The sequence below is a fragment of the Typopeltis vanoorti genome, chromosome 10, assembly GCF_054136105.1.
Source record: "Typopeltis vanoorti isolate ZY-2024b chromosome 10, IOZ_Tvanoo_1.0, whole genome shotgun sequence".
Classification (NCBI taxonomy): domain Eukaryota; kingdom Metazoa; phylum Arthropoda; class Arachnida; order Uropygi; family Thelyphonidae; genus Typopeltis; species Typopeltis vanoorti.
Window position 1 is genome coordinate 18469910 of NC_143558.1, and position 22543 is coordinate 18492452.

At 34.1% G+C, this 22543-nt stretch overlaps 1 protein-coding gene across 6 annotated transcripts in view; it reads right to left on the minus strand.

Annotated features, from left to right (window-relative positions):
- LOC150102202 (ral GTPase-activating protein subunit alpha-1) overlaps positions 1-22543 on the minus strand; it is an 800562-nt gene that overhangs the window by 608860 nt on the left and 169159 nt on the right. For 5 of the 6 annotated variants that reach the window (XM_090398987.1, XM_090398991.1, XM_090398988.1 and 2 more), the window contains exons 10-11: positions 4859-4936; positions 45-170 (exon numbers count right to left, since the gene is read on the minus strand). In XM_090398987.1, the coding sequence (XP_090255113.1) occupies positions 45-170; positions 4859-4936 (204 nt within the window). The remainder of the gene's footprint in view (positions 1-44; positions 171-4858; positions 4937-22543) is intronic. The other variant, XM_090398990.1, reaches the window with a different exon arrangement.

Here is a 22543-nt window from a genome sequence, read left to right on the forward strand (position 1 = left end):
GAATTGAAAAAAAAAAATGAAAATAAAAATCAGAGAAAACTTACTTCCTGAGATGACAGATTAGATGTATGCGAAGGAGTATTATTATTAGAAAATCTCTGAAGTTCCTCTTTAATATTGCACTCAGAATCTGGTGTTGGCTCTTCCAGAAACTGTGGTTTATCGGCAGTCTAAAAAATATGAAATAAGTGGTAATAAATGATAAAATTATGAGAAGTAATAAATGATCACTCTAGGAAGGAGAATGCAATAACTATTACATTTCTCGTGTTGGAGACTTAATGGAGTTAAACAGCACTAAAAAAGGATTAGAAATGTTATTTAATTCTTCCAATATCTTCATCTGTCACTGAGACATCATCAGGAATCAGAATATGAGACTAGTAATGCACACACGAAGGCAGCACAAAACTAAGTGAAACAAGTGGAACAGAAGGGAACTCATGTGATTAATCTTGATATTTCCAAGGCACTGGAAATATCATGAAGTCCTCAGTAAGAAGTCCTCTTTCAGACTGTGTCCAACAGAGGCTTCTTGCCAAGCTATCTATCTTCTTACAATCCTCTTACTGTTCTTTCACTGTATGTTGTGATGGATAGTTTCCTCTTATTAGAATTCTCTAGCAATGCCAGGTTATCTTTAGGGTTCTAATTTGCCCATGTTCTTTCTCCTATACATTTAATGATCTTGTCATTAACTTCAAATTCTATTCCATCTTTTGCTAATGAGCATACACTCTATTCTTCTTAATTGAAAGTCTAGTAGTTCTGAAATGATTCAAGCATCAAAATTATCCATAATTAATGACTTAAACATTGATATCCCCTCACCATTCTACAGTGGAGTGAGGATAATTTAGTCAATTTCAATGTAATCAAAACACAGTTTTGATTTCTCAAAAGAACATTTCTCAAAAGAACAATCTTACTTCAACCCACCCACCTTCATACTTTTGATAATATTCAGATCTCCAGTCAATTTTCTCTTCTTGGATCGACTTTCACAACTAATCTATACTAGCACAATCCATAGCCTCCTCGGGCTCCAAAACGCATGGTATTCCCTTTCTTTCAAAACAATACTTCTTACTTGAACAACTCCTAACACTTTATAAATCCTCCCAACACTTTAGAAGCAGTATACAAGTCTTATATTCTGCTCCTCTGTTATACTAATATAAAACTAGTCATATACTGCTAGTTATAGATCTGAAAAATAGGTTGTAAATAGAAAATTGATCAAAGACCAGAGGCCACAAATACGAGGTTTGCGAAAAATTGTAGAGCAGGAGCCCTCCCTCGATGAGTCTTTGAACTCCCTGGAGGTGTCAAATAATAATAATAAGAAGAAGAATGCCATCCATAGTAGAGCCACATTAAAAACATATCAGAAAATAACTTGCCATTATTAATATTCATGATTACACAAAGCTAACCTAAGATGGTATGATCACTTAAACAGAATGAGAAATGAAAAATTAGCAGTGTGAGTAAAAATTGGCAGAAAAAAAGATCTAATGGAAGACCAAGATATCAGCAGATTTCATTAAACATATGTCAGATCAAAATATAAGAGCTAATCAAATCAGAGACTTTACATATATCCATCTAAGCATGAATCCAGAATTATTTGAAAGAATGCTGGTTGATCAGAAATTGATCAACTATAATAGCAACCAGTATTATTCTTCTTTGAGTGCCATCTCCTATCAGAGGTTGAAGACCTCCTTGACAAATTTTGAATGATCTTCAGCCATTCTGTAGTCTTTCAATCTCAGTCTCATCTCAGTCCATTGCTTGATGTCTGCTAGCCAAGATCTTTGTCTTCCTCGTCCTCTTCTTCCATTTATCTTTCCTTTTATAATCAACTGAAGTATCTTATATTTTTCATTACGAAGTAGATAACCAAGCGATGCAGTTTTTCTTTTTATGGTATCTATAAGTTCAGATGATTTCCCCATTTGTTCCAGTACTTTTTCATTGGATGTTTTTGAGTTGTGTGGGATTTTTAACACTGATCCATATAACCACATCTAAAAGGCTTCGAGGGTTCTTTTTATTATTTTTAATCGATGTCGTCTTCAAGGCACAAATGTCTGCACCGTACAGCAGTACAGACCACACATAGCATTTAACCATGTGTACTCACAATTTCTAAGCTCTAAATTTAAATTGTGGTTACACAGTGTTGATTTCATTAGGAGAAAATGTTTTCTTGCGATTTCAATTCAAATTTTTATTTCCATTTCTGGGTTGCATTCTTCATTTGACCAGCATCCAAGATATTTAAATTTTGCCATTCTTTCTATGTTTCCCATTTAAAGAAAGTGTTGAATTAAGAATTGGATTTTTGCTTATGACAGTGAATTTAGTTTTGATGATATTTATTCTTAATCCCATTTATTCACTCTCTTCATTCACTATTCAAGAAGATCCTGAATATTGTCAGAAGAGCTGTGTCATCAGCAAATCAGATATTATTGATGATTTCACCATTTACAATAATCCTTTCCTCTCTTCATTTTAAAATTTTTTAAAATGATTGAATTATTAAAAATTCTTTTTAATAATTCAATCATTTTAGTGTGTTTGACTTTGTCAAAGGCTTTCTCGAAGTCGATGAAGTAAATGCTTCATTGACTTTGTTACCCGTATACAGTACTAACATACTATAGGTTGACCAGCCAACCTCTCGTATATAAGCCCAACACATAAAAAAAAAAAAAAAAATTCCTTCTTTGTTCTGGTCACTGCATTTTTGGAAGGTTTGAAAACAGAAAAACTGATGGTATCCTTACATTTTCTATATATTCTTTTTTGAATATATCCAAAAGATTCTTTTCAGAATTTTCAAAATTAGAGATTCTTTTCAGAAACATTTTGAGAGCATGACTCGTTAGACTGATCATGCTATAGTCATTACAAGTTTTGGCATTTGCTTTTTTAGATAGCGTGATGAAGGTCAACCTGTAACCAATCTTGAGGGATTATGCCTGTATTGTAGATCTTATTAAATAGCTTTACTAATATAGCAATGTTGTCACCTTCTAATATCTCTATTATTTCTGCTGATATTCTATCAGGGCCTAAGGCATTACCATTTTTAGCTGAGTTCAGTGCATATTTTATCTCTGATATTGGAATGCATGGACCTTTCATATGTTCATAAGTATTTTCTCGGTTTTGTCTGTTATCAGTAGAGTTCTACATGAGGTCTTTCTTTCAGCTTTTTTGTGTAGATTAAAAGTGTCACTCTTTTCCTGTAGAAATATTATTTCTTTACATTTTTCATTCACCCAGATTTCTTTGCCTCTTTGATCTTGTCTTTAATAATTTTCTGAATCTCTTTATATTTTATTCGACTATGATTTTTATGATTTGCGTTGATCCATGAGAGAGAGAATTTCATCAGTTATCCAATCTTTCTTTTTTACTGCTTTATCAGAACACAAAGTACTGACACATTTATTAACTTCCATAGGTCTATTCTTGCTAACCAATATAAGTTAATCAGATGAAATTGTGGGTACACCTGAGGTAAACCTTTCACTAGACAAGGAGAAATGCAGAAATCAGAATTAAATACAGTAATGCCATACCTTTATGATGCTTTGCTTAACAATGATCCACTCACGTGATGCTTTTCAATTATAACCAATGCTCATTTATACAACACTGCATTCACTCATACGACAGCTTTAGCAACTTGAAGCTCCCTTGAATCAACCAATGTGCAGTTTTTTGAATGTTTTGTTTACATCATTTACACATTACATCTGTGTTTTGGTGTTGTGAATTATAAACTGTTTATAATTATTATTTTATTGTTGTTAATGGCGCATGAAATTCAAAGTAAGGGTGCTGTTGTTTTAGTGAAAAGAAGATAAGCAAACCTATTATATTATACATCAAGCTTAAACCATAAATTTAGTGATGATGATGATGAGTCGATCACTGAGATAGGCACTAAACCCTCACACTACTGATTACAGGTGTTTAAAACAAAGATACAGTTATTAGTGAAATGAGGAATGCTACACAAGTTAGTACTACAATTACCCATAAACTAATGTATTGCCAAAATTGGAAAACTTTGAACAGTGTAAACTGATGACCAAACTGGTTGGTGTGTTTCCTTAACCCGGCGTTAGTAAGGTGGTGGTGTCACAGTCATTTCTTTCTATATGTTTGGTGTCTGTGACACCTCACCTTACTAACGCCGGGTTAAATCATACTACTCAGAATAACTTTTTCGTTTGAGAAAATTATTCTAAATATTTTATTTGCACATCTGACCTAAATAAATGCACTATTTAGATCATTTAGTTGCCAAAGCAAGGTTTCCAAAGTACATAACTCTTAGATGTAAATTAAAACTTAAGAGCTGGGAGAAATGAACTCAACTTGGAGTCTGAATCGAGTAAACCAGCACTGAGAAAGGATTAAAAACACTAATTCTTCCAACATTTCGTCTCTATCAAAGATACGTCTTCGTAGTGTATAATATGAAACTTGTAATAACAGCACATATACACAAAGGCAACAACTTGCACTGTATATAAGCTACCTCCTAATATATAAGTTTATACATCTTTTCCAAGTTTATAGGATATAGAACATACAAGTTTATAGAAGATATAGTTTCATATATTTTCAACTAGATCATATTTTTTATGCAACATTAAGTCCAGAAAATACCTCAAATTATGCCTTACTTACAATGCAATCTATTCCATTGAAGCCAAAATCAAAATCATTTGGATTATTATATGTTTTACAATTATAATTTTACTTATAATCGATAATAAACAAAGTAATTTCATATGAAACTATATTTTGAGTCAGATGGTTAACTTACATTTTTTTGTATCCACTCTCTATATACAACGATAACCTTCCTCATGGTAAAAGAATGCGTAAATGGCATCGAATATGCCTATATGTAAACACAGGTTATGAATTAAATATTAGCATATATAATATTACAAAATACACAGAATCTGTAGTTTATGCCAAAATATTCAGTTTAAAAATTACAAGTCTAAAATATATGCAACAAAACTGTATGACAATATATTTCCAAATATATTAGACAAGCATATTCACAATAAAAAAAAAAAATTAATTATTCCAAATATTTAGACTAGAAAGTGATTGGTAATCATCAGTACATCAGCAGAATCATAAGTTGAAGCCAGAACAAAGAATGTTATTATTCGATTCTTGAGAGACACTGCTGACATGAAATTAAGAATTATCAACATGTTAGCACAAGAATATTTTAATATTTGCCAAATATTTCAGTCTGAAATTAACAGACTATCATCAGTATCTTGATAGGAACAGTTTTTGCAAGGTGGAATACAAACAAATGATTCATTCAAAAGTAGAATGAGCTGCATGATGTTACATTGCTAAGCACTAAAGAGAAGTATATTTCATCAGAGTGATGAATAAATTATAGGTATTAATTCACAATTTCATATAACTATCTTAATTTATAAATTCAATTAAAGATAACATTAGATTAATGTAAGAATTAGAAAGTCTCAATTGAAAAAAAAAAAAAAAAACTTAGTGTGTTATCCGGATTAAACTTTTTTCCCCATATTTTTGACAAGGATAGGCAATCATTTCGATTCAAGTTAGGACATTGAAGTAAATCCACAGCACTCTCTTTGAATAGGCGTTCGAATTTATAGCGACATCTATGTAGAAGGCAAGTCCTGTACCAGAGAATGTTGTGGCTTGTCTCTATCCTGTGTTGTGCCAATCCAGACTTATCGGATTTTTTGTGAAGAATATACGATTTATGTTCTTGTATTCTTTTTTCTATAGAGCATCTGATTTGTTCAAAGTACGACAGATTGCAGTCACACAGAACTTGATATACACCAGGCAGCGATATAGTTGAGCGTTTATCTTTAGAAACGGGGAAATAGGTAGATATTTTGTTAATAGGGATATAAGCAGCTGCTAAATCATATTTCTTCAGAATTCTTGAAATTGGTTCTGAAATTCTGGAAATATATGAATTGGAACTTGACGTATTGATTCTTTGTTGTACTGGATTGGATTGTAGGAATCGAACAGATGTTATATAGTCTTTTCTGAGAAGCCATTTAATTTCATGTAATGTTTGATAGTTGAAAGTTTTTTCTGTAATTCATGGGGAGTTGAGCGATTAGTTCTAGCTCGTTGAATTAAACATTTTATGATTCTTTTTTGATAAGGATGATGGGCAGATTGTTTGAGAATGTAATATCCAATAAAAGTGGGTTTTTCTGTAAACTGTTGTTGTCAGAATACCTAAAGGTGAGCAGATAAGGATGTCTAAAAAGGATAACTTGTCTTTTTTAATCTCCACGGTAAACTTGATATGAGGGTGTAAAGAATTGATTAAATAAAAAGGTAAGGAATCTCTGTTGTGAAGTCACACTGAAAAAATGTCATCTATATATCTAACCCAAAAGGATGGTTGAGGGTATAAAATGAAAAAAAAGATGTCTTCTAGATGTTCCAAATAAAAGTTGGCTAGAGCAGGTGAAAGTGGACTTCCCATGGCCGTTCCTAACATGTTTGGAATTTTGTGTATATGTGCTGTTATTACAAGTTTCATATTATATATGATGAAGACGTCTCTTTGACAGAGACGAAATGTTGGAAGAATCAGTGTTTTTAATCCTTTCTCAGTGCTGGTATATTCAATTCAGACTCCAAATTGAGTTCATTTCTCCCAGCTCTTAAGTTTTAATCTACAGCTAAGAGTTATGTACTTTGGAAACCTCGCTTTGGCAACTAAATGATCTAAATAATGCATTTATTTATGTCAGATGTGCAAATAAAATATTTAGAATAATTTTCTCAAACGAAAAAGTTATTCTGAGTAGCATGACTTAACCCAGCGTTAGTAAGGTGGGGTGTCACAGATCCCAAACATATAGAAAGAAATAACTGTGACACTGCCACCTTACCAACGGCGCGTTAAGGAAACACACCAACCAGTTTGGTCATCAGTTTACACTGTTCAAAGTTTTCCTATCAAAACTGTTCTAATGTTATCTTTAATTGAATTTATAAATTAAGATAGTTATATGAAATTGTGAATTAATACTTATAATTTATTGATCGCTCTGATGAAATTTACCTCTCTTTAGTGTTTAGCAATGTAATTGCTAAGCACTAAAGAGAGGTAAATTCATTCTACTTTTGAATGATCAATTGTTTGTATTCCACCTTGCAAAAAGTGTTCCTGTCAAGCTATTGATGATAGTCTGTTAATTTCAGACTGGAATATTTGACAAATATTAAAATATTCCTATGCTAACGTGTTGATAAGTCTTAATGTTATTATTATTATTATAAAGAGAGACATCCAGGGAGTCGATGAGATTTTTCTCTATGAAAGAAAAACCTAGCTCTCACCCCATTCTTGACAGCATTCATTCTCAACTTCCAAGAATGCCCTCACATCCTTTCCCTACTCCATAAAATGAAAAATTTCATCTACTGAAATTCTATACAACCCTTTCAGAAGTTTGGAAGTCTCAATCATATTGCCCCTCTTTCTCCTGTTTGCTAGTGTCTGCAGCCTACAAGTTCTTAATCTGTCTTCATAATTAGCATTCCACAATCCTGATATCATTTTTGATACTGTCCTTTGCACTCTCTTTCCATGTATTAGAATTACCATGGAAACCAGGAGACTAGACCTGTGCAAAATAGCGTAAGTGAGGTTGTATCAAGGCCTTGTAAAGAGGCAAAATGACTTCCTTATCTTTACATGTCAAGGTTCTTTTCAGCATTGTAATTATTCTGCGAGTTATATTTACAATTTTTGCTATATGACCCTTGAACTTCAACTGCCTGTCTCCCAAAACTCCAAGATCTCTAGTCTGATCAGTTTTTTATAGCATAGTCCCACTAATATAATATGACATTGGATATTGAAAATACACCAAAGTGCATGCATGACCTCACATTTATTTACGGACTGAATAATAATGGACCAAGGACTGATCCTTGAGACACACACCACTGGTTACCTTGAATCTTGCAGATTCACATCCTCATATACAACTTTTCCAATCTGTCAGTCAGCCATCCTCTTATCTGTGCGAATAGTTTAATCCAATCCCATATTCTCCAATTTATGTAACAGTCTTCTATGCTGTATTCTGTCAAAAGCCTTAGCAAAATCCAAAAGTATCATAGTGGATCCATTCCCCTTATCTAGCTCTCAATTTCAACAATATTATAGAATATGAGAAACTTGCTAAACCATGACCTTCCCTTAGTAAACCAGTGCTGTTCATTGCAAATTAGAGATTCTCTGTCAACCCATTTCTGAATGTGAGCCCTAACTCATCACCCATAGAAAAAGCTAATTTCCTGGCATCACACTTTGCCTCCAATGCACACATAACTGACAATGGCAAATGCCCTCCAGTCATTCCAACTGCCCAACATACAATGCTCCCTGTATCCTTTTGCCAAAAAGACATCACAAACATGCTGTCTAAATTAGACACTAAAAAGTCTCCTGGCCCAGAACGAATTCCTCCAATTATCCTGAAGGTCTGTGCATCTGAACTGACTCCTATCCTATGCCACCTGTACACACTCTCTTACTCCACTGGTATATATCCCAAAACCTGGAAACTGGCCTATATTCAACCCATTCCTAAAAAGGGTGACAAATCACCTAAGTACCATCCCATCTCAATCACCTCAGTCCTATCAAAAGTAATGGAGAAAATCATCAACTCTCAACTCCTAATCTACCTTGAAAGTACCCGGCTATTAAGCGACCACCAGTATGGATTACATCAAAGCCGTTCAACAGGAGATCTACTCTCATTCACCACCCATCAATGGGCAAACGCTATGGAAAAAGTTGGTGAATCTCAAGTAGTTGCACTCGATATCTCCAAAGCCTTTGACCAAGTCTGGCACAAAGACTTACTAAACAAACTCCCATCATTTGGACTGCCTCAGGACTTCTGCAGATGGATTGCCAGCTTCCTGTCTGGATGCACACTATGTGTAATGGTAGATGGCTCCCTATCCTCCCACTATCCAACTAATGCTGGGGTCCCACAGGGTCCAGTTCTCTCATCGACCCTCTTCCTTCTATACATCAATGGCCTACTTCAGTTGACCTCCAACACCCAATACACAGTTTTGCAGATGACAGCACATTGCACTCCTCCCTTTCATTTGATAAACCTTACCCTACACAACTCACTTCAACCCACAGAACATCAACCACAACTTCCCTTAACGCAGACCTCCAAGCCATCCGCCAATGGGGCTCAGACAACCTTGTCAACTTCAATGCTAGTAAAACCCAGTTCTGTCTTATTTCTCACAAAAAAGAATTTTCCCCCAGCATTGTTTTCAATGACACTCAAATTCACAGACAAGATGAAATTTCTCTTCTCGGAATTACCCTGACATCAAGCCTCTCCTGGCATAAACACATCACAACCATTGCATCCTCAGCTTCCAAAAAACTAGATTTTCTCTTTCGCTCAAGACGTTACTTCACCCCTAAACAGCTGTTAACACTATACAAGTCACAAATCCACCCAGCTCTCAAATACTGCTCTGACATCTGGAGTTGGGCTTCAAAAAGCACCCTCAAAATGCTTGATTCAATACAGAGGAGAGCAATTAGACTAATAAATGACCCATCCCTCACCAACTCACTTTCACATAGATGCTTGGTCTCTGCAATCTGTATATTCTATAAATACTTTCATGGGAAATGTTCATCTGAAACAGCATCAATAATTCCCCCACCCTGTACTAAACCCATTGGAACATGTACAGCTGTCACCCAACATCCTTTTACAGTACACCTTGAAACCCACAGAACAAGTTTCTTTTCTTCCTCATTCATCCCTGCTACTGCAGTACTGTGGAACAGTCTTCCCCCTGACATATTTCCCAAGGAATACAATATGCAGGCATTTAAATCAAATGTAAACAAGTTTCTCCTTTCACAATCCATCACCCATCATGTTGGAGGCTTAATGGATTTTTTACAACACTCAAAAAGAATTAAAATAGAATTTAATACTTCCTATATTTCGTCCTAGTCACTAGGACATCTACGGGGATTACAAAAACAGTTAATGTAACATACACACAAATAATAAACAATACTGAGCCCAACCACGTGAGTGACACTAAAGTCCTATCTAGTTGGAGTGCCCTCTAAGGGCAGTAGGAGGTGGCTTGGAATGTAAGGTGGGACCTCTGGTGATTAAGCCTCCAACATGATGTCCTCACAGCACTTAAGCCTCTACACATGAATTCCATCACCCATATACGGTACTAACGTACTATAGGTTGACCAGCCAACCTCTTGTATATGTGCCCAACATAAAAAAATAAAAATAAAATTAACTTTTCCAAAATCTTCACCACTACCACTCCTGAGATTGATCAGTCGATAACTGGATGCATTCATCTTTTCAGCACCCTAGTGCAATGGGATTACCATACATTCTTTCCACACATGCCAAACCTTTCCTAATTTGAGACTTAAATTATATAGCCTGGTTAAAGGAATAGCCAGTTGAGCTGAATAGTCTTTTAGCACCTGTGCTGATATCCCGTCAGCCCCTATTTCTGAATTCTTGTTCAGTTTGTGCAACAACTCTAATCCCTCCTCCTCATATATCTGAGTTTCTTCATCCAGTGAAGAGATAGCAATGAACACAATGTTAAATATTCCAGGTTGATAACTTTTAACAAAATGGCTACTCAGTTGAACAATCACTTCTGCCTCAGTCACCTGCATACCATCTGCTTTCCGAAGACTTATTCTTTCAAATTCATTCTTTCTTTTATTTGCAGCATACTAATAGAATTCTCTGGGGTTCTCTTTAACTTGCAGAGCCAGTTTCTTTTCATAGTTAGCTTTCCATATGACACTTGTGACTCTTCTGGCCTGCTGTTTGTAATTATCAAAACTGACATCATCCTTATGCACACAGTATACCTTCCACATCATCTTTTTCTTATGCTTAAGAAAATGATGATGTGGAAGGTATTACTTGATTAGATTACACATTTGATTACATTTTATTAATTAATTTCTTAATTAGATGACATATTTTGCTTAATTAGATTACACATCCTTCGTACTCAAGGGACACATTCTGATATCGCATCATTTATAAGTATTTTTTAAACATTTCCCATGCACTGTCAATATTCTTCCCATTCAACATCTAATAACATGATGCAGAATCCAGCATCCTCCTGAGGCAGTCATAATTTCCTGCTTTGTACTTAGCATGTAACATTTTCCACGTGGAATATTCATAAACTTAGCTACTTCCCAAGTGAATATCGCATGATCACTGTCACCAACCTGAGGCAGAATAGTTGTATTTAACCCCTCAGAAATTATAATCAGAACTAAGACTATTTTACTAGGAGTTCCTTCTGTCACATGTTGCTTGAGGAAGTTGTCTCACAACAGCTAAATAAATTCAGTTTCATTCTTCTTGTGCAATTTCACAGCTGCCAATCAATGTTTGAATAATTGAAGTTTTCTATTACGATTACTCTTTTCACACTAATCATGTTTATTTGGTGATGCATCTCTTCATCACTAGCAACCAATCCACCAGGTCTGCAACAACACCCCCACTGTGTATTTAATCTTGTTAGACTCCACCTCACACCAGATGGCTTGAAACTCGCTGCTACATGAATTGCAGCCATGAGTCTCAACTCTAACTGGATTCAAGTCATCCAATATCATTAGAAGCATTCTCCTTCCTCTCCTATAATGTATATCCTTCCTAAAAATATTGTACCCTTTGCACTTGATACCAGTTAGTATGTCTGCTTCTGATAGCCAGGTCTCACTAATGCCTACAATATGAGATCCTAATATATTAACCAATGCAAAAAACTCTACTCCTATGTTTCTGATACTCCTAGCATTTGTGTACAGATATATAAGTTATCTGTATTCTCTTTTGTATACACTTGTCTGTGGTCTGCATGACACAGTTCAACAAATTGCAGATCTCTGTTCTTATCTAGTTTCTTACTTATGTAGACATCTTTACAAATGTGTGATAGGTCCAAACTGGACAAACACAGAATTGTTCTCTCTTCATAATTATTTCCATAATAAATAACCATTCCCATCATTCACAAAGTTACCTAACTTTTACACCCAGATTCTCACAATTCTTCCCATCAGAATTTAATAATTTCTCATATCATTTAATAATTTTTCAAGACTCCAGACACCAAATGCATAAGCTGTCCCTCATACAAATGTAATCTTCTCTCAAACTCACTCCACACATCCAAAAACTCATATCTATTTCTTCTACACAGCCTACCCATCGAAATCACTTGTCATCATAGCCATTCTTCATAATTCATTTCCTTCATATCTAGGTAATATATTAAAAATTTTTACTTTATCACTCTTGCTTCTTCCAACAACCTTTTCATATCCTCTCTCATACTGAATTTATCGCTAGTTAAGTCATCGGCACCTACCAGAATTAAAACCTCTTTTGTTTTTCTTTTCTGTTTTTTAATTGCGTGCATCATTATATTTTTCATTTTTGCTCTGAAAACTTGACATTACAACCACAGCTCAACAATGTCTTGTTTTATGAAAGTGTCACCATACTAAATAGAATCTTCTTTTTACAATCAACTTACCAGAATTTTGTTATTACGCACTAACTTACCTGATTCCGTGTTTTATTGTTTTCCAGTTTGCTGCTGAACTTTTTTTTTATTCTTCCTGTTCCTCTAAATGCTGCTTGACTTTCTGTAATTCCCTCATTGTCTGTCTAATAATCTGCTTTAACCTAGCGATTTCAGAGATTAAATTATTTTCAATATCCTCTTTAGTATTGTCTTTAGTGTAAAAAATCTTATTGTTCACTAGTTCGCTGTTCTTGTTAGAGTTCCGTTTCTTCTGTGTTTTAAAGTTGTTTAAAACACAAAACACCATTTTAAAGTTGTGTTTACTATTACAAAATCATAATGAAAATATGTTATGAAGACACTAAATACTATAAAAAAAACATGAAAATCTACTCTAATACTCTAATAATAGAAACAACAGCAACAGATCTGCTTGCATGTAATCGCACAAGAAAATGCCAACTCATACCCATGTCTTCAACTACTTTACTGAACATATTTTGTTTCTATTTAAAACAGGTACCAAAAATGCTAATGGTTTACTTCACAAAATTCAGATATTCAGATGAAACAGAATACAACTATTCTGGAATATTCTTCCATATGTTCTTGGCAAATGTGGCTTCCAACAAACAGAGAAGAGCTTTCCATCTGATCTTCACTCAAAAAACCAAATGCTACAAGTGAAGATACATTAACTTCTCAATAGGAACTTTAATAAGGAATTCAAAAAAAAAAATAATAATAATAATTCATTCCTTATATTTTTCTATATTTCTTAAAGAGAATCGTTTACAACTTTCCCTTATCATCTTCTATTCATTACATTTCTACAACATCACTCATCTACATATTAATATATTCTCTCTCTCTCTCATGTATGCATTAGCTATTCATTTCGTATCACAGTAGAGCATACACTGTATTCTCTTCAGAATTGCTTCATGCAATTGCAAAATTGCACGAATGACATGACAGCCAGGTATCACAGATAGTACAGATGAAGTGTTTCAATAATGGCAAACTGGATATGTTTATCTGCGGCACGATGACATTCCTTTATCACTTGATGACTATTTCATGTATTCTGTATAAAAAAAGTCTACAAGTATTTTAATTCCAACAATGGGGGAAAGATAGGTATATCTTGCTGATTCTTCTTGTCGTTGCTAAATTGGAAAACTAATTCCACTGGTGGCTAAAATCATGAGGCAGAATTAAGTTTAACAGCTTTGCTAATCATCTACTAATTGTGAAACACAAATACTGCTGCTATATTCTTCTTACAGTAGAATATTGCTTTAATAAATATAATTTTATAAACAAAAATTATATTTTATACAGCTCTTATTTCACTTATAATTAACTAAACTAACAATAATATATTTTAATAACATATCAATATTATTAAAATAATAAATAATAATAACAATAATATCTAAAACAAAAATCATGCAAAGATATTTAAATATCTTTACACAGCAGTTAGAATCAAAGAAAATACAGGAAGATGATGGTTTAAAGTAAAATCAGGCATGAGACAATGAGCACATTATCCTCACTATTATTCATCATCTATACGGACCATATTATGAGTTCATTAGGCCTGATGTCAAAATTTGAGATATTCAATTCAGCTATGTACTTTATGCAGATGACATTCTAACCTAAACAAATCCAACAGAAGTCTGCATCTTCTTTAATTAAACTGAATAACAGCTATAAACAGCTATAATAAATTTGGTATGAAAATCAGCAATAAGTGCTCAGAAGTAACTAAGAAAATAGATACACATAAAACACCAATTGTTTTATGTGTATTATTATTATTATGTGTACCAATCCTGAATCGAGACGTTTCAAGTAAAACACTTCCACTATTTAATGATAATATTATTATACAGTAATGGAATAACACTTACGTTTGGAAAAATATTATTTGTGAAATTTTCAGCTAGGATTCCTAGCCATTGTCAATACAGTTGAAAAGAGATAACCACATATAATTTAATTTAACAATACGAACAACACTTAAAATTGCAAGCAAGTAATAATAAATGCTATCAACTGCAGGAACATAACTTGATCTATAATTATTAGAATTCAGAGAAATATATTTAAATAATTACAATATTAAGAAACATAGAAATGAGAAGGGTTACTTAGGATCATCATCATCATAATCAATTTCCTGATATGTACCACCAAGGAGTGTTCAGGTTATTATGACAGCACTACATGATTAAGTTTACATTATTATTAATCTCTTATCAACAATTTTCCTCCAAATTAGTCTATTACTTGTAAGCATCCGATATTGCCATATTTAATATTTTGTTCTTCTAAGGCAATTCTGACTGAATTAATCCACCTTGACCTTGGTGTTCCTCTGGGTCTCTTTCCTGCCATCTTGGCATCAAACACCTGTTTTACTAACATTTACCCACCCTTCTATGTAAGTGGCCATACCACCTTAGATTAGCTCTACTTATACATTCTTGAATAATAATAGTGTCAAGTTCCTTTCTAATATTTTCATTTTTAATATGATTCTGCCATTGATGCCATCAGTTCACTCCCCTAATTTTTCTCAGAACCCTCATATCTGTGTCTCTAGTCTATGATCAAGTGCTTTATTTCTAACCCAACTCTCAGATGCATAACTTAAAACTGTTTTGAACACACTTATATACTGATAGTTTGGTTTTTCGCTAATTTCTCTCTTATTTCATATGAATTTATTCAGCTGGCTATCAACCATACCAGCTTTGCTTATTCTGTTGTCTATTTCCAGATTTAACCTCCCAATCTTCATTAATGACTGTGCCTAAATAGCTGAAATATTTTGCTTGTTCTATAGGTTCTCTATTGATATGCAGCTGATGTATTCAATATTTCTGTCTATTTCCATAGTTTTGGTCTTTTTATTGCTAATTTTCATACCAAATTTGTTATAGCTGTTATGCAATTTAGTTAGAGAATCCTGGAGACTTGCACTAGATGTGTTTAGGAGTAAAACATCATCTGCATAAAGCAAAGACACATCCAATTATAATACCATGCCAAATGCTACTTTCTTTCATAATGTGATCCATATAAATGATGAGTAAGAGTGAAGAAAATGTGCATCCTTGTCTTACCCCTGATTTTACATCAAACCATTCTCTTGTATTCTCTTCAATTCTTACTGCTCACTTACAACTTCAATACAGACTAGCTATTGCTCTATATAATGTTCCATTAATCCCATATAACTGAAGTTTTTTGAAAAGCTTTTCTCTAGGCACCTTGTTTTCTAGGTCTACAGAACTAAGTACAGATCCTTGTCATATTCCCATGATTTCTCAACTATTTGTCGTAAAGTGAAAATCTGATCTTAACAATCTCTATTTGGCTTGAACCCAGCTTCTTGTTCTTCAAGTTTCTCTTCCCCAATCTTTCTCAACTTCTTTTCAGGTATGCTTGCATAAATCTCACCTGGAACACTTAGTAGAGAAAAATTCCTTTGTAATTCTCAGATTCAGCTTTATTCCCTTTTTTACAGATGGGTACTATGTGAGCTCTACTCCAATCATTGGGAATTCAACCATCTGTCCTTTCAAGTAAAACACTTCCACTATTTAATGATAATATTATTATACAGTAATGGAATAACACTTACGTTAGGAAAAATATTATTTATGAAATTTTCAGCTAGGATTCCTAGCCATTGTCAATACAGTTGAAAAGAGATAATCACATATAATTTCTGACTTATGCAGTGTATGCACTGCAAAACTTTTATATCTCCATACTTAAGCATTTCTGGTTGAATATCATCTACTTGATATTCAACATGAAAACATGGTGACATGAAAACTGAAGATAAGGATATCCTAGATGTCTGGAGTAATTTTCAAAAGGAATGCAAATACATATCATTACTTGCTGCCTTTCCACATTTCAAGTTTTTGACAGGTTTTTCTACTTCAAGCAATGATATGTATTTGCATTCCTTTTGAAAATTTTCTAGTATGGTTCTATCACAAATTGGTTCATTTAACAGTCTTTCAAAGTAATTACTCCAGACATCTAGGATATCCTTATCTTCAGTTTTCATGTCACCTTTATCATATTTGATTCCTTTTTATAGTACCCTTGCCTCCATTTCTAAGCTTCTTCAATAGCCTCCAGAACATTTTGCCACCTTCCTAATATTTAATTTCTATATTGTTACCAAAGTCTTCCCATGACTTTTGTTTAGCTACTTTTACACGTAGCTTAGCTCACTTATATTTTTCTCTGTATTCTTTTAGGGCATCAGCTGGCATATTATTATTATTATTATTAAATACAAAATTAATGATGGAAAATCTCAAGTAAAAAGATTTTTTTTAATAGTATAATTTTTGCTTGTGTGTCACAGGCATCTTCAGTACATGTTAAGCTCAAATTAAACAATAACTGACAATTCCAAAAAGCGCCACCTAAGTAGCTAGTGTAAGATAACTAAAAAGGTCAATGAAATTTCCTAAAAAAAAAAAAACTATATATACAATAAAAAGTTAGGAAAGATTAGCTGATTTGTAAAGTACTATCTCCCATAAAGGGAATAGACATAAACCATCAGATCTGTTTAAGTCAGAAGAATGGAGTAAAGTTTCTTTATAAAGCCGTTCAAATGAGGAACCGACTTTTGTGAAGGACTCTTGTCATTTTCCAATGAACTCTATGTCTGGTTAAGATGGCATGTTCTGTAAGACCAGACTGTTCAGGTTTAAGGTATTGAATATAAGACTGGTGTTCTTCTAGTTGAATAGAGGCAGATCTTCCTGTTTGTCCGAAATAAGATAATCCACAAGAGCAAGGAATCTGGTAGACACCTAGATAATTAAGATATGGAAGCTTGTCCTTAGGAGAAGTGAGAAAGGTGGAGATTTTTCTGACCGGTCGAAAGGAAACAAAAATATTCAGTGGTTTTAAAACTTTTGCTATACATTCACTAATCCCATGTACATAAGGGATAGGAATGCATGTTATTTCTTCTTTATTTGAAGAGGAAGACATATTAAAACTACTCAAAGCTCTTTTGATGAAGGAATTCTTGTATCCATTAGATAGAAAGGAAGAAGTAATATAATGCATAAGAGATCGCCTGAAGAACAAAAAGATTTGGTCCGATGAACCAGTGTTTTAATGGTTCCTGCCTTTTGACTGGGATGGTGATGTGATTCAGCATGGATATAATGGTCAGTATGAATCTTCTTTCTATAGACTGAGAAATGTAGGTTACCATCTGGTTGGCAAAGAATTAGAAGATCTAAAAAGGCTAACTGCTTATTTGATTCTATTTATAGGGTAAACTGAATTATTGGATGAAGTGCATTTAACTTAATGAGAAACTGTTGAAGTTCATCAGAAGAGCCATTCCAAATAGCAAAAATGTCATCGACATATCTAAACCAATGAGTAAGTCTGGGAGAAATGTTGTCAAAGATATGTTTTTCAAAATGTTCTATAAAGAAGTTGGAGATAGCAGGAGAAAGAGGATTGTCCATTGCCGTTCCTTCAATTTGTTGATACAACTTATTTTTAAAGGAAAAATAGCCAGAATGTATTACAAAATCAAATATTTTTACAATGTTTGAAGGAAATTCCTATTGCAGTAATTCAATACTTTCAGATAAAGGAACATTTGTAAATAAAGAAATAACATCTAAACTGATCATATCAGAAACGTCCAAATGAAGATCTGAAATTTTATTTTTGAAATCTAAAGTATTTTTTCTATAAGTATCAGTTCTTCTAGTTGAGGAAATGAGTAAATTTGATAAAAATTTTGAAATTTTGCAAGTGAGATAACCTATACAATCTACAACTGGCCTCAAATGGAATGCCTGGTTTATGAATTTTGGAAGACCATACAATCTAGGTGGATGACCGAAGGAGGTTCTAAGTTTTTTCTTTTGATCTTCATTCCAAGTCGATACATTATCTATAAGAGAATTAAGTCTATTCAATTGACTCCTGGTAGGATCTGAGGTAAGAGGCCCATAAGTTGAATAGTTGCAGAGTAATAGAGACATTTTTCTCTCATATTCCTTCCTATCTTGAATAACTACAGCCTTCCCTTTATCAGATTTCGTAATAATTAAATGATTGTTATTCTTCAGTGATTTCAATGCTTAAAATTCAGAGTAAGACAGATTAGGACGAGGAAGCTTGGTATTAAAGAGAATTTTCACACGTTCAAAATGTAACCTGTTGGCTGTTTTTTGGGATAAGGATCGAATACAGTCTATGTTGTGAAAAAAATCCATAATGGGAACTTTATTAGGAGCAACGGCGAAATCATAACCTTTTGATAAAACAAAACGTTCACTGTCTGTTAGAGGACGTCCGGAAACATCGATAACTACTTTATCTGTATCAATAACATTATTACTAAGTCAAGGTAGCCTGACCAGAGATTCAAACTTGTGTTTTAACTTATCACGAGAATCATTAAAGACTTTTAGGTAAGAATTCGAAGATATACGTAATATAGTGTTAAAAATTTCAACCCATTAAAACAGATTCTAGAGCTTTCTTGATGTCCATAATTTCTCTATTTAAGAGGGCTAGAGACTTTTTTTAGCTTCATGTAGCTGATAATTTAAAAGAGACTTACTAGCTTTTACATAAATCCGATGAGCTTTTGGGAACCTGAAAACTTCTTTTATTTAACAGGAGGTAGGAATAACCTGAGCCATCTTACATTGCTTTAGGAAGATTACTCTGTTAATGCATTTAGCCTTCTTTACCAAAACTTTACTGTATCTAGCACATGGTTTGGAAATAGACTCTCCGTATTGTCTTGCAATAACTCTTAGTAAGGGAATATCGTGAGTAGACATATAAATACAAATAAAATTAGTTTAATCCTTTATCCAAGTGTGAGCAAACAAAGTTTGCGCCTGAAAGCATCTTCAGGACTGGGGTAAGGTGGTTCAACACCAGGGCAACTCGTTGCAAAGGTGGAGCAAGCTACCAACACTCCTATCTCAGTATCTCCCATAATGCAAAACACATCTCCTTGCAGATATGTCTAATGTTATGCATTAAGGGAAGGGCCACTACCCAGACTAGTTTCGACCTTTATTGAGGTCTCTTCAGTGGGAGCCAGGCCCAAGTGGAGATACCAGGCAGAAGCATTAGCAGGTCATCTCTACCTATAGGAGTTGCCAAATGGTGTGCCACCCTTTTTTAATAAATTACTCTGGATTTAGAGAAAGATGTTGAAAGTTTATTTTTCACTTGGTTAGAGTATAATAAAATTAGTTTAATCATTAATAAAATGGTAGCTTGCTCCACCTTTGCAACGAGTTGCCCTGGTGTTGAACCACCTTACCCCAGTCCTGAAGATACTTTCAGGAGCAAACTTTGTTTGCTCACACTTGGATAAAGGATTAAACTAATTTTATTATACTCTAACCAAGTGAAAAATAAACTTTCAACATCTTTCTCTAAATCCAGAGTAATTTATTAAAAAAGGGTGGCACACCATTTGGCAACTCCTATAGGTAGAGATGACCTGCTAATGCTTCTGCCTGGTATCTCCACTTGGGCCTGGATCCCACTGAAGAGACCTCAATAAAGGTCGAAACTAGTCTGGGTAGCGGCCCTTCCCTTAATGCATAACATTAGACATATCCGCAAGGAGATGTGTTTTGCATTATGGGAGATACTGAGATAGGAGTGTTGGTAACTTGCTCCACCTTTGCAAGGAGTTGCCCTGGTGTTGAACCACCTTACCCCAGTCCTGAAGATACTTTCAGGCGCAAACTTTGTTTGCTCACACTTGGATAAAGGACAAACTAATTTTATTATACTCTAACCAAGTGAAAAATAAACTTTCAACATATAAATACAAAATTAATGACGGAAAATCTCATGTAAAAAGATTTTTTTTTAATAGTATAATTTTTGCCTGTGTGTCACAGGTATCTTCAGTACATGTTAAGCTCAAATTAAACAATAACTGACAATTCCAAAAAGCGCCACCTAAGTAGCTAGTGTAAGATAACTAAAAAGGTCAATGAAATTTCCTAAACAAAAAAAACTATATATACAATAAAAAGTTAGGAAAGATCAGCTGATTTGTAAAGTACTATCTCCCATAAAGGGAATAGACGTAAACCATCAGATCTGTTTAAGTCAGGAGAATGGAGTAAAGTTTCACATGTTTCATTATAAAGCCGTTCTATGAGGAACCGACTTTTGTGACGGACTCTTGTCTTTACTCCACTCTCCTAACTTAAACAGATCCGATGGTTTACGTCTAAGAAGTCTTGCAATTTTCTGAGCATCTTTTAATATATGGCATTGCAATTTTAGAAACTTCTTCTTGAGGAGGATCAGGATGAAGGCCATAATTAATTATTTCATCACTTATATTTGAATTATAACCATTAGATATGAAAGTAGTTCTGATAAATGAAGTTCATTATTTAAAAGAGAATCAGTAGAACATAGCTTATGTGCACAGTGAACTAAAGTTTTAATCACACCATATTTTTTACATGGACGATGATAAAAAGCAGCATTAATATATATACCAGTATGAATCGGTTTCCTGATTAGAATGATCTGAGAAGAATCGTACATTGCTATTAGGCTGACACAGAATAAGAAGATCCAGAAAGGGGAAACAACTGTTATTTTCTACTTCGAGTATAAATTTAATTATACAATATATTTAATTTTTTTTTAATATTTAATTTTAATATTTAATATTTAATTTAACACTAATACTAGGAGTATTAGGAACAAGAAGGAAGAGTTTTTGGCCATGGTTGGCACTTCCAGACCACAGGTTATAGGTATTAGTGAAACATGGCTGACTGTAGATGATATAACTAGTGGGATTGAATGTGATGGGTATAGTGTGTTCAGGAATGACAGAGAGAATAAAATGGGGGGAGGAGTATTGTTGATGATAGCTGATGAGCTCCAGCCAAGGAGAATAGAAGTTGAATTGCAGGATAGAGAAAAGAGCACATTTGAGGCCATTTGGTGTGAGATTGTGGCTAGCAGAACTAAATATACAATTGGGTGCTGCTATAGACCAGGTGATGGAAAAGATGGTGGTGACAGTATGCACAAACAAATAGAAGAAATGGGTGGAAGGAGGGTGATTATTATGGGAGATTTCAACTATGGTCGCATTGATTGGAGTGAGGAGAGGACACACGGAAGGAAGGAACTGGATTTTATGCGGTTATTAAGGGATAACTATCTGCGACAGCATGTAATGGAAAATACTAGGGGTCAGAGAGTGCTTGACCTAGTAATTACATCTGAGGAATTGGCTGTAACAAATATGACCACATTGCCACCAATCGGTGAGAGTGATCATAGGGTCTTAACTTGGGAGGTGGCTAAAGGTGTAGAATTTTCAATTAAGACAGGGTACATGTGGAATTATCGGGCTGGAAAGTATGACAAGCTTAGGAGTTTGATTGGTTCAGTGCCATGGCATGTACAACTGCAAGGACTAGAAGTTGATAGTGCATGGGAGGTAGTTAAGAAGTGCTTGCATGAAGCAATGGCTGACTGTATACCTAGAGTCTGAATAATAAATCAAGTAGGGGTTAAATGGATGAATAACACCATTAAGCTTGAGTTGCAAAAAAAGAAACAACTATGGAGGGAATTTAAGGAGAAAGGTGACCGGCAGGCACATGAACGGTATAAAGCACAGGCCAGAAGGGTGACGAGTGTGGTAAGAAAAGCAAAAAAGGATTACGAAAGAACATTGGCCATGCAGGCTAAAGAGAATCCTAAACAGTTTTTTAGATATGTAGCAAGTAAAAGGAAAAATGTA